Source organism: Heteronotia binoei, chromosome 2 (genome assembly GCF_032191835.1).
Source record: "Heteronotia binoei isolate CCM8104 ecotype False Entrance Well chromosome 2, APGP_CSIRO_Hbin_v1, whole genome shotgun sequence".
Lineage (NCBI taxonomy): Eukaryota > Metazoa > Chordata > Lepidosauria > Squamata > Gekkonidae > Heteronotia > Heteronotia binoei.
The window spans coordinates 160,514,874-160,527,713 of NC_083224.1; the positions used below are offsets into that span (position 1 = coordinate 160,514,874).

At 39.6% G+C, this 12,840-nt stretch overlaps 1 protein-coding gene across 1 annotated transcript in view; it reads left to right on the forward strand.

Moving 5' to 3' along the window:
* Positions 1 to 12,840, forward strand: part of DENND1B (DENN domain containing 1B) — a 272,657-nt gene that overhangs the window by 230,204 nt on the left and 29,613 nt on the right. The window contains exons 16-17 of the mRNA XM_060232357.1: positions 6,843 to 6,933; positions 12,217 to 12,257. Coding sequence (XP_060088340.1) covers positions 6,843 to 6,933; positions 12,217 to 12,257 — 132 coding nt within the window. The remainder of the gene's footprint in view (positions 1 to 6,842; positions 6,934 to 12,216; positions 12,258 to 12,840) is intronic.

Below are 12,840 nucleotides of genomic sequence, written 5' to 3' on the forward strand. Positions count from 1 at the left end.
AGTAATCAAATGTAAGCAAAATTTATATTTGTGTCTTCATCTTGTATTCAGAAGTCTCTTTTCAGTTGCTCTACTGAATTCACCTCTATCCAGCTGCCTCTTCTCCAAGAATGCTTGTTTGTAATTGGTCTCCGTTCAAGGTTGCTTGAACCTGAGGGTAATCCTGTATTCACTATTAAAATACTGTTAGTAGTATTACTAAGTGGAGACCCTTGAAGGAAAGAGGAAGGACTGTTTACCATCCCACTCCTGCTGCTTCCGTTACCTGGGCCTCCTTCTCATGGTGCCAATGACTAGCATCAGTGTTACACTTCATCACTATGGCAACCTAAACTTCTGCCTGTCTCTCCCCTCATCTGCATATGCACTGATATTGCTCAAAATATATTTGGAGGACTTTGCCTCTCTCAAATAGGTATTTTCCCTTGGGTTTGCAGAATCCTAAATTACAGCCTTAGCGGGTCCCATTATGTGGATTTTTTGGTGGTTTGCACAATAGCCAAAAGTTGTCTATTTAGATTAAATGCATATATAGTGCTATCACCGTGCATGGTACTTTACAAAGTACATGACGATTGGTCCTTACTCTGAGGAGTTTTCAGTCTAAAATTTTACACTGGAGAGACAACAAAGGGGCTGAAAGCAGATGGAGGCAATAGGTCTCAACATTGAACATTTGAGTAGCATGATCAAGCATTCACAGAGGATGCAAGTTGGTATTACACTGGGGAATAAACATATATTGACGGATCAGTGACTCCCTATGTGCGTAACTTCTTCTAACTTTCCATAACATGATTTTTGAAAGATACAGTATTCATTTTGTTTTCTCCCCCCACCCCCATCTCAAATATTAAATTTGCAACTCTGTGAACTGCCTATCCTAGATGCTTGAGCAGAAGCTTGGCACAAAAAGCCAGGTGTGCTTCTAGCTTCCTGGTCTCAGAGGCCTGCCCCAGTTCTGCACTGGACACAATACTGCCAGTGTCCAGTGTCAATTGTCATCCATTTCTTTGGAGCATGTGAATGAATATTGACCAAAGTGCCATAAGACCTGGTCCTCTCCTCTTTGAAGGAAACTGACCCTTAAAGGGTTGCTCTTAAGGAAGTGGTGAAAGCAAAATAGTGTAAGTATGGCCAAGATACCCTGCATGAACATTGCAACTAAACTACATGACAAAAAGGTAAACAAATCTTCGATTAAAACAACTAACATCTTAGGCAGAGGAAGTCACACTTAGTGGAGCTGCTAGTTCTCTTTGAAGATATACTGCCATGATAGAGAAGTGAAATGTGCAGGTTAGTGGGCAGTGCTCATAAGAAAAATGACAAGGTTCTCCCTCTGAGATTAACTGGTGGATATAGACATTTATGCCAAGCAAGTGAAATATGGCTGCTGCTAATTAGATGGTATACAGTAGAAATAATACTATCTTGTAAGAGGCAAAGAAGGATTTAAAAAAAAATTAAGCCAATGTACTGTTGCTGTTTCAGTTCGTATTTTGCATCATTCCTCCTGATTCACCTCTATCCAGCTGCCTCTTCTCCAAGAATGCTTGTTTGTAATTGGTCTCCGTTCAAGGTTGCTTGAACCTGAAAAGGGGTGAACTGAAAACTTTGCTGTAAATTCAATGGAGAAATATATTTTTAGAAAATATATTATGTAAAAATAACTGAAAAGACTATACCAGAACACTAGATAGATTAGTAGAAAGTAGTTTTCATTATCATTGTTTTGGAAAACTTATGACTTCCAAATATATGGTCTTCACAAAAAGTTATAGCACCATTATATTAACTAGGAAATAGAAGGCTTTGGATAAGATTGGATATTCCACACAAATAGTTAAATCACCTGTGAACTCTCAGCTTCCCAGCTCTCATCAAAGCTCACCTACACAGACATGGGAAGGATTGCAAAAATGTATGATTAGGAAAGGGGGGAGAAGCACAAGGATATCTTTGTTGGCTCCAATGCAGGGGTCTCTCTCATTTCTCACTCAGTGTCGTGGAGTTCTTGTGAGGATAAAAAAAGGGGGAAAGGACCTTGTATGCTGGAGGAAGAACAGAATAAAGATCAGATGATTCAAAAATAAAAGGAGTATAATAATATATTATAGGTATAATTAACTCATCTGATCTATTTATCTTCTGATAGTCTGTCACCGATACTCATTAGGTCACACATATGGGACAACTGATGCTGTTCTTTTGCTGGATGTCTTCTGTTATATAAGCTGCCAGGAACAGCTCCATATCCCAATTCAGATATAGCTCAAAAAGCACTGCTTCAAAGCCACTAAGAGCAAATTTTCCAGAGAGTGATCATGTGCCAAGACTGGTCAGTCCCATAATAAAGTTTCACAATCTAGAAGTTAATGGAGCACACATGAAAAAAATTAAAAGGGAAAACTAACAGTTGGATCCTTCACATTGGTTCTCCAAAAGGCAGTGACTTCCCATGATGCATGAGCTGTGGAAAGATCCTGCCATTAGCAGAGCAGATTCACAGGATTCAACATGTAACATACCCACTTGCAGAATTATTTCTCACAGTTAGGGCGACTGAGACCATATATATACACAACTCACTGTTGCTGTTCAGTGCCCCCTCTCACTTCAACAGGACCTCCATTTGTATTGAAGTCCTCTTTTAATTTAATCTTTCACAGAAAACAAAAGCTTAACAGTTCAGTTTGGGTCTGTGTGATTTTGCCTAATGGTGAGGCTATTCATAAATCATCTGTGGGTTTTATAGCAAGGGATGAATTCTTTAACTTTCCGCAAACAGATAATGTCTTGTAGTTCAAAGAATGTTTTCTGCACAGTGGTAGCTAAAGGTGCTTTATCTCATACTTGCTGTGAAATAATCTAGTGATCCCATACAGCAGTCTGACCATGAACCAGGCCTTTTTGGAAAAGAGCCAGCTAGAATGGAGTGGGAAGAGTGTGAGCTGAAAAGGAGAGGAAATAATCACCTATGATAGTACGTGCTTTGCTGCTACTGCTGTCTCTGCATTTATCAAATATCACACACACACAATTGTTCATATTTATAGAGCAGTTTGTTTCATGTCATCAGTCTTTTCATTGACAAACATCAGATTGCCACTGACAGGTCTGTTTGGATAATCTGTGATAGTGTATGACAGTCAGCCAAATAATTAATTTCTGTTGGCTCCTGTGTACTGTGTCAGTGAACCATGATTTAGTAGTAATTCATGTTGAAAAAAGCATAGTCAGTCCAATATTTTCTGTTTTTATCTCATACTTGGGCTACCTAGTCCTGACAAAAACAGATCGCTCCTTGAAAGCATTCTAAAAATGTTAGTGTCTGGGATTGGAATGGGATATGGAAGACATTTAGTTTTACTTCTTTAACTTAAGACTTCTAACAAATATTGTTGCTTCTTTGGGAGGCTGCATTATATTCTTTTCCTTTGTAGTTCTAGCACTCTAAGCAAATAGGTGCTGTCTCTGACTTTTATGCCATGTGTATAAGCCTTATGGAAATATTGAAGGTATGTGGGAAAATAGTGTTTGTTTTTTTCTGGGAGAAGTGGAAATATATGCTTCTCTTTCTTTTCTATTATCCCTAAATTTATTGTGTTGTTTTTAAAACGTAAAATGCATAATTTATAACTCAGTTTGTATATCTAATTGTACAGTTTGGCATATTAATGGAACATCTTTATATCTAATTCCAACCAGGCCATATCATGAAGATTTTTAAAATATGCAAAATAGAGGCAGGGACAGACAGAAGGGATCTACAAACCTGAAATAATTTCAGGTTTGCAGAAAAATCTGAAATCTAACTCTCCCCTTCAAAAAAGGATTTAAAACTCCCCAGAATTATAAAAACAATGCCTGTAACTTTAAGATCACTTAGATTCCAGGGATCATTTTGGGGGGTTACTAGGCAACTCAACAATGTCAGTATTTCTGGGAATTCCTTCAGGTTTGTAGCAAAATCTGTTCTGTCTGTCGCCTCCCTTTTTCTGGGTTTTTAGTGGCCTGATTTGATGTTTTAATTATGGCTGTTTTAATTATGTATAGTTATAACAAATGTTTTATTTTAATTATATATTGTGAATTGTTAATTTAAAGTGTAATTTTATACTTTTATGTTAGTTTTATATATGTTGTAAGCCGCCCTGAGCCACTCGATGGGAAGGGCGGGATATAAATCCCAGATAAATAAATAAATAAATAAATAAATGTGTTTGAAATATTTTATGTTTTTAAAGCAATAAAATAAGTTTAGAATAGATAGGAAAGGAAGAAAGGCATATAGTCCCAAGACTTGGCTTCTATAAAGCAAAGGAGAGGAAAGGGTAGGAAATGTAAGTCAGAACATCCATGGAAAAGGTCCTGGTGCCCCTACTCCCATCTTGATGAATGATTTGCTGAGGCCAGGCCTAATGGTGACTTAAAATCCACACAACTGGGCAGGCCTAGTGGCCAGTGCACAGCTTTGCAACTTGGCTAAACTTTTTCTGAGGAGAGGCTGCCAAGGAGGGGAAAGCTGAAGGCTGAGGGGGGCAGTTAAATGTATTTTGGCTGGTGGTAAGAAGACATAAGGAGGGCAGGAAAAGGCTATGGGGAGGTGCTACCTGGCTTCCAAATATTAGGAGTAGAGTGTTAAGTTATTATATATTAGCAGACATGTCTATATTAGGCAGGACAACATTCTAGTTTAAGAAAAATTCTAATTTAAGAAAAATAAAAATAAGACTCCCAGGCTGGACAATTTATCTGAACAATCAGATAAAGGAACCTTGTGAATTAAAACTAAGTAAATTAAAACAAAATTAAAAGTAGGCATTAAAATTCCCAAATAATACTCAGTTTGTAAGTATTTTGAATTTTCAAAGCTGCAGAGAGATGTTTGGCAATAACTGGCAATGTAGTACCCAGGGTTTTTGTTGAGCAGGAATGCACTGGAATGCAGTTCCAGCTGGCTTGGCATCATATGCAAATGAATTCCTGCTGGGCTTTTTCTGCAAAAACAGCCTGTGCGAAACTGCCACAGGAGGTGGTGGCGGCTACAAGCATAGACAGCTTCAAGAAAGGATTGGATAAGCATATGGAGCAGAGGTCCATCAGTGGCTACTAGCCACAGCATATTGATGGAACTCTCTGTCCGGAGCAGTGATGCTCTGTATTCTTGGTGCTTATGGGGGGGGGGGGGGTACAGTGGGAGGGCTTCTAGCCCCACTGGTGGACCTCCTGATAGCACTTGCTTTTTTGGCCACTGTGTGACTCAGAGTGTTGAACTGGATGGGCCATTGGCCTGATCCAACAAGGCCTCTCTTATGTTCTTAATGGTGACATCAGGGTGCGGCTTAACATGCCAATGAGTTTCTGCTGGGCTTTTTCCAAAAAAAAAAAATCCCTGGTTGTATCTCTGCCATTGCCATAGAGGATAAAAAGGAGGGAGTAGCATGTTTTCTATGTTATGTAGAAGAACTGCAGGCAGAAGAGAGAGAGATAAATATCCCCTTCCAGTATATTGTAAGATCTTACAAAATTAAGCAGCCCATTTCCTCTTCCCTGCTTTGTTCCCATTTCTCTTTAACAGATGTACAAGTGAACATGATCAGTTCTCATTGGGCTTGATAGTTCTTTCATCTTTAAAAAAACAAAACAAAAACTGAAGTCCTGTGTTTCTTTAAACTTGCATAGCTTCATGGGATGCAGGGAAATCACCCTTGTCTCTGAGTGGCCCTGCTCTGTTGTCCTGCTTGACAGACTTTCCCCATAAACTATTCTTAGAACAAGTTGGAATCCTGTGAAGAATCATTTATGTTGGGAACTTATGAAGAATTATTTAGATTTGATTTAGCACCTTAAAAAACCTACGAATTATTGGCATATGAGCTTTCAAGAGTCATAACTCACTGACCAGGTTTAATATTTGGGTTATAGTTCTGTTCTTTAGAATGATAAATATTCTTTCACCGACAAATGCTGCTCACATGTGAAATCAAAAAGGGAAATAGAGCATATTCCCTGTGCCTGCTTTTCAGGTTGCCTAGAAGCCTCCAAACAGAGCCACCAAAGAGAAGCCTACAGGGTTTTTGCTTGGTATGCTGTACTGGAAAAAGGAAGTCAAGCTGCAAACTTGCTGTTGGCTTTCCTGTTTGCAACACATGAAGCCACTCTATGTTTAAATACGATGTGGCAATGCTTTTCTTCTGTCATATTTCCCATCATTGCTTGTTTTAATATGAATTTTGGTGTATGTCGATTCAGCTAATACAGAAACATTGCGATGTAGCTTATGAGCTCCCTTTTTAGATGGAGTAGAATTCCTACTGGTTGCTTCCAATGCTTTCTTAAATTTGACCATAAACTAATATTTAAAATGCTTATGAATTAATATGAAGTTTTATGATATTTGTCATCTTACCAAAGGGAAGAAAATGGTGGATTTAAAAGACTCCAAATGATGATATAACCAAAATGACAATGGATTTGGGGGTTTCATTGAGAGTGAGAAAGGTGAAGGTTGTTGATGTGGTATAGTTAGCCCAAAGTTCCTTCACAATTGGAATGTGTGTGGAATATTATTGTAGATCTTTAATTGCATTTGTCATGTGAACTGATAATCTTGTAGTTAGGCTGTGCTCATGTTGAGCTAGAAGTAAGGGACAGAAAAAGAATGTGGAGACAAGTCAAAGAGTGAATGTGACAGGTTTTAGAACATTATGTTCAAATAGTAATGGTGCTTTGCTGTATGTCTGTCATTTCTTTTTTGTAGCACACAATAAATTAGGAAGTTTAAAAATGTGGATTCCTATCAAAGACATCATAGTTTTGATAACTTTTAATTGCAGTTTATTGAAGGTCGACTCACAAAGCTGAATGCAGGGAAAGGGTTCTCCGATGTGTTTGAAGAAGAAATCTCTTCAGGTGGCTTCAGTGGAGGTATAAGTTTGCTTTGATACTATTTGGCTGCTTTCATTCTTGCCTTATCCAAAGAAACTTCTAAAATAACTTCTCATTTGGACAGTGATCCTTTCTCTGGTCATATCTCATTGGCTGATAAACAGCTGTTAGATACACAAAATTGATGTTATGTTGTTCACAATGCTAAAGTAGTGAAGCAAGTTATTTTATTGGGCAAACTTCTGCTGGTGAAGTTTCTAACAAAATGCTTAGCTTGTCAATCAGACTATTTAAAATATGTGATATAAAATAAAGTTTACTGCTTTTGCAGACTGTGTCAAGGAAATTGTTTCATTCTCAGCAACAAGAGAAACCATTTGAGTTTGATTGATAATCTCCCTTTTTGCATTTTACATTTTTCACACCTTTCAGTTACCCTTTTTTCTTTGTGAGCCAGTGCGGGTTTTGTCAAACAAGTTCACCCAACAAATTATTTAAGCAAAAAGGTAAAGGAGCATATTTTGCAGTAAAGTAATTGGCATAGTGGCCAATGAAAGCCAGTATGGCATAGTGGCTAGTGTTGGATTAGGTCTAGGAACCATTGGTTCAAATCGCTGTCCAGCCATGAAACATTCTGGGTGACCTTCTTCGCCTAATTTATGTCACAGAATAATTGTGGGGATAAAATGGGAGATAACCTTTCAAGGCACCATGACTCTTTGAGAGAAGGAAAGGTAAGAATGAACTAGCAGTTTCAGAAAACCCATGTACCATGTAAATATAGAAGCTGGCACAAATATTTTGAAGAAGAACCTGCAGTTTTAGTAAGTCAAATGAAACCTGTACTCAAAGCAATTGGAAGAAACAAATCACCAGGAGTAGATGAGATATCAGTAGAGCCATTTCAAACCATGGAAATTGAGTATATTAAAATCTTAACAAGAATATACCAACAAATAATGTCCCATGGACTAGAAACTCTCTCCATCTATACTTCAATTCCAAAAAAGGGAGATATCAAAGACTGAAGCAACTATTGGATCTTTCTCATGCAAGCAAAGTGATGCTGAAAATCTTACAACAAAAACTATTAGCATATATAGAAGAGAAATGCTGGATGTTCAAAGCTGGATTCAGAAAAAGAAGTACTAGAAATCATTTTGCTAATTTATGTTGGTTTTTGGAACATATGAGAAAAATTCAGAAGAAATCAGCTTGGCTTTTTATAGATTATGGAGCAAAGCTTTTGACTGTATGGGTCATGAAAAGCTGTGGTTGGTTTTAAAAGGAATGGGTGTGCCACAACATCTAGTTGTTTTGATGTACAACCTGTACTCTGGACAAGAGGCTACCGTGAAGGACAGAATATGGAGAAACAGTTAACAGAGGTATTAGCAAAAATGTATTTTATCTCCCTAAATTTTCAGTTTGTATGCAGAATATATATTTTTTTATTTTATTTTATTTTTAGCCTGTCCTTCCCATAGAACTGGCTCAGGTCAGGTTACATCATAAAAACAGTCAACAGTAAAAGCAGTAAAAGACCAATTTAAAATATATAAAATCGAAAATTACAAAGATTAAGATGGCAGATTCTGCCTCACAGACATGGCCTATTGTCCAGGTCCAGCAGGTCTTGTAGCACTGGGATGGGGGGTGGGGCGGCCGGTAAAAAGTCATGCCCATTGCCTCAGTTGAAAGCCTGGCAAAAGGGTTCTGTTTTACAGGCCCTGTGGAATTGAAGCAGATCCCGCAGGGTCTGGTTCTCCAGAGGGAGCTCATTCCACCAGGCAGGGGCCATAAGAAAGATTTAGGTGAAGATGGAGTGAAAATTGGTGGAAGGAATATTAACAATTTGAGGTATGCAACCACATTACTAGCAGAAAACAGTGAGGACTTGAAATGACTCTTGGTGCTGGTTAAAGCAGAAAGTGCCGAAGCAGCATTGCAGCTGAATGTCAAGAAGACAAAAGTAATGACTACTAGAATGTTACAACTTCAAGATTGACAATGAAGAAATGGAAATTGTTCAAGATTTTCTATTTCTTGGCTTCATTGTCAAGCAAAAGGGAGACAGCAACCAAGAAATCAGAAAGAAACTGAGATTGGAAATGGCAGCCATGAAGGAGCTACAAAAGATCCTTAAGTGCAAGGATGTGCCACTAGTGACCAAGATTAAGATAATTTATACTATATAGTATTCCCCATTTCTATGTATGGTTGTTAAAGTTGACAATTAAGAAAGCAGACTGGAGGAAAGCTGATTCCTTTGAAGGAGAGTTGTTACAGATACCATGGACTGCCAGAAAGACAAATAAATGGGTTTTAGATCAAATCAAGCCTGAACTTTCCCTGGAAGCAAAACTGAGGCTATCATACTTTGGTCACATCATGAGAAGACAAGAATCTCTGGAAAAGACAATAATAGGAAAAGTTGAAGGAAGCAGGAAAAGAGGAAGACCTAACATTAGATGGATTGACTCAATAAAGAAAGCCACAGCCCTCAGTTTGCAAGACCCAAGCAAGGCTGTTATAACAATAGGATGTTTTGGAGTTCATTAATTCATAGGATTGCCAGGAAAGTATAAATGACTGGGGAAGACAATGGCAAACCACCCCATAAAAAGTCTGCCATGAAAATGTTGTGATGTGACGTCACCCCAGAGTCAGAAACGACTGGTGCTTGCACAGGGGACTACTGTGCCTGTCTTCCGATTTCGTTCTGAATCGCTTCGACCCACTCAGCCTGGAGGAAGTTGACAGAATTCTCTCTTCTGCACGCCCAACAACTTGTGATTTGGACCCTTGCCCCTCTTGGCTGATTAAACCTTGCCAAAGGGAGCTTAGATGTCCTTTACGGGACATCATAAATAGATCCCTCTCTGAGGGGTGCTTTCCAACACCCTTGAAAGAGGCTATGGTTCGCCCCCTCCTGAAAAAAAGTACAGCAGACCCAGCTGAATGGGCAAATTACCGACCGGTCTCTAATTTACCGTTCTTTGGTAAAATTATTGAGAGGGCAGTGGCGTTGCAGTTGCAGGGTTTTCTGGATGACGCTTCCATCCTAGACCCTTGCCAGTCCAGCTTTTGCCCAGGTCATGGGACAGGGACAGTACTGGTCGCCTTGGTAGATGACCTCCAGCGGCATCTGGATCGAGGCGGCGTGGCGGTGCTGATGTTATTAGATCTGTTGGCCGCATTCGATACGGTCGACCATCAGCTACTGACCCGCCGCCTCGCTGACATAGGGGTTAGGGGGCTAGCCCTACAATGGCTTTCCTCCTTCCTCAAGGGACGGGGACAAAGGGTGGCGATCGGGGGTGAGCTGTCCCATAGGCACATACTAGATTGTGGGGTGCCACAGGGAGCAGTTCTCTCCCCAATGTTATTTAACATCTATATGCGCCCCCTTGCCCAGATTCCCCGGAGGTATGGGCTTGGGTGTCATCAATATGCAGATGACATCCACCTCTATCTGCTAATGGATGGCCGGCCTGACTGCGTTCCAGGGAATCTGGACCTAGCATTGCAGGCCGTGGCAACTTGGCTTAGGCTGAGTGGGCTGAAGCTGAACCCGACGAAGACAGAGGTCCTTTGTGTGGGCCGCGGCGCCCTAGGGAGAGAAATACCTCTCCCGGTTTTTACGGTGTGCCTACAGGTAGGACTTGCCTACCTGAGGGACCGTCTTTCCCCATATGAACCTCAGAGAGCACTGAGGTCAGCAGGGAAGAACCAACTGGCTATCCCTGGACCAAAGGAGGCAAAACTACAAAATACTCGCACACGGGCCTTCTCTATCGCAGCTCCACACCTATGGAACCAGCTCCCGGAAGAAGTGCGAGCCCTGCGGAGCCTTGACCAATTCCGCAGGGCCTGCAAGACCACCCTTTTTAGGATGGCCTTTGCCGGCTGAGCGACTGATGTTAGGTGACTTCTATCACCATTATTTTATGAACAGAATTAGCGCCTGAAATCTATTTGTATTTCTTTTAAATTGGAATGTTTTAAGACTAATGTGATTTTAAACCTTTGTATAATTATATGAATATGTTGTTAGCTGCCCTGAGCCCGCTTCGGTGGGGAGGGCGGGATATAAATAAAATTTTATTATTTATTATTATTACGTTTACCTTTTAAAAATTGTATTGAACAAATTAGAATAATTTCTGGGAAAACATTGTTTTTTGCAGTCTATATTAAAGAATGACCAGCAACTCTATTGTGTTCTTAGTTTCAGCCTGGCATCATGTTTAGTCCTAGAACTGTATCTCAAAATTAGGTGCTTAGCTCGAGTGCAATAAGTTGTCACTTGCTGTTTCCCTAAACCCTTTTTCCCTCGCAGCATTCTACAACCAAAAATGAGCTAGGTTCAGCACCCCTTCCCACCATCACTTCTAGACTGGAAATTGTCCTCCCATCCTATTTTGTAGGTGTTTGGTGACTCATATTTGCCACGGGTCTGCCGCCACCCTGCATCGTTCCATCCTAAGTGGTCTGTAAGAGCTGAGTTCTGTTAGTGCTTTGGCTTTGCCCCAGCAAAAGCAAGTCAGCAGAATTTTCTCCTAGCTCTAGATGTCAGATTTATTGCGGAGCTTAAGAGGCTTTTGGAACTCCTGGTGCTGCAAAGGAATATTGGCATATGCTTTGGAAAACTTACGCATTCTCATGTTTGGAAGCTCAAGTCACTGGTGTAGACATTTCCACTGCAGTGAATGTCTGTAGTCTTCACACTGTCACAAAATTCACAATTCACTCTTAAAAACTGAAGCCAAAAGTCCTTACATATTTAACTTAAAATGCTTGGGAAACAAAACTGCATCTCCTGAACAATCAAATTTTAACTTGACCATTGTGAGCTATTCAGTAAAGTAATAGCACCCATAGAACATATCTGTTTGTAATTCTCCCAGTTTCCTTTTTTATTTTACCTACAAAGGTAGCAGCTACTGTAGAGCAGGGGTGGGGGAATGAGTTATCCTGCAATAAATTATTCTTTATGCTTGTTTTATACCAGTATGAACAAACTATACTTGTAAACTTTTTAAAACTTAAAAGATATCTGAAATTATAAATATAGTTCCAATATTTAAAATCTTTTCAGTTCTTTTCAGATTTGGAGTACATTTCTTCAGGGAAGGCAATACAGTCTAAAATACTCCTTTTAAAAAACCTTTTCAGACAGCAACCTTCATGTTAACATTCAGCATATGCTTGAACCTTTTAAACTCACAGATACTATACAGTCCTAATTTTCTGGACTGTGTGTTTTTGGTAAACCTTTTAAAGTATGTTCAATTTTTCTGTTCCTCTCTTACATTTTAGGAAACTCAAAGTCATATCACCAGTGGATGTATACCGTTAAAGTATGAAACTTTCTTTTTTTCTCTTTCTTTTTTCTCTCTTTCTCTATATATAACATAATTGTATTGAAGTATATACGTTCTTGAAATTGACACAGTATGGAAGAAAAAAAGAGAATTCAGTGTAATGATGTGTAGCTAACCGTATAGTTCCAAAGGCATGAAACAGGACAAAAATTAGAATTGATGTTAGTGTGTTAATATTAAGATAGTAGATTGGATCCTAGCACTCCATTTCACTGGTCCCAACGTCTTCCTCTGTGCTGCTGACACAAGAGCCAACGTAGTGTGGTGGTTCAGAGCGGCAGACTCTAATCTGGAGAACCAGGTTTGATTCCCCTTTCCTCCACACACAGCCATCTGGGTGACCTTGGGTCAGTCACAGTTCTCTCCGAACTCTCTCAGCCCCACCTACCTTACAAGGTGTCTGTTGTGGGGAGAGGAAGGGAAAGCAACTGTAAGCTGCTTTGAGACTCCCTTGGTAGTGAAAGGCAGGGTATAAAAACCAACTCTACTCCTCCTCCTTCACCAGTGGAAGAATATCTTTCATTGGTTGGAGAAGACTGAGGGGTATTGGTTAATGGTG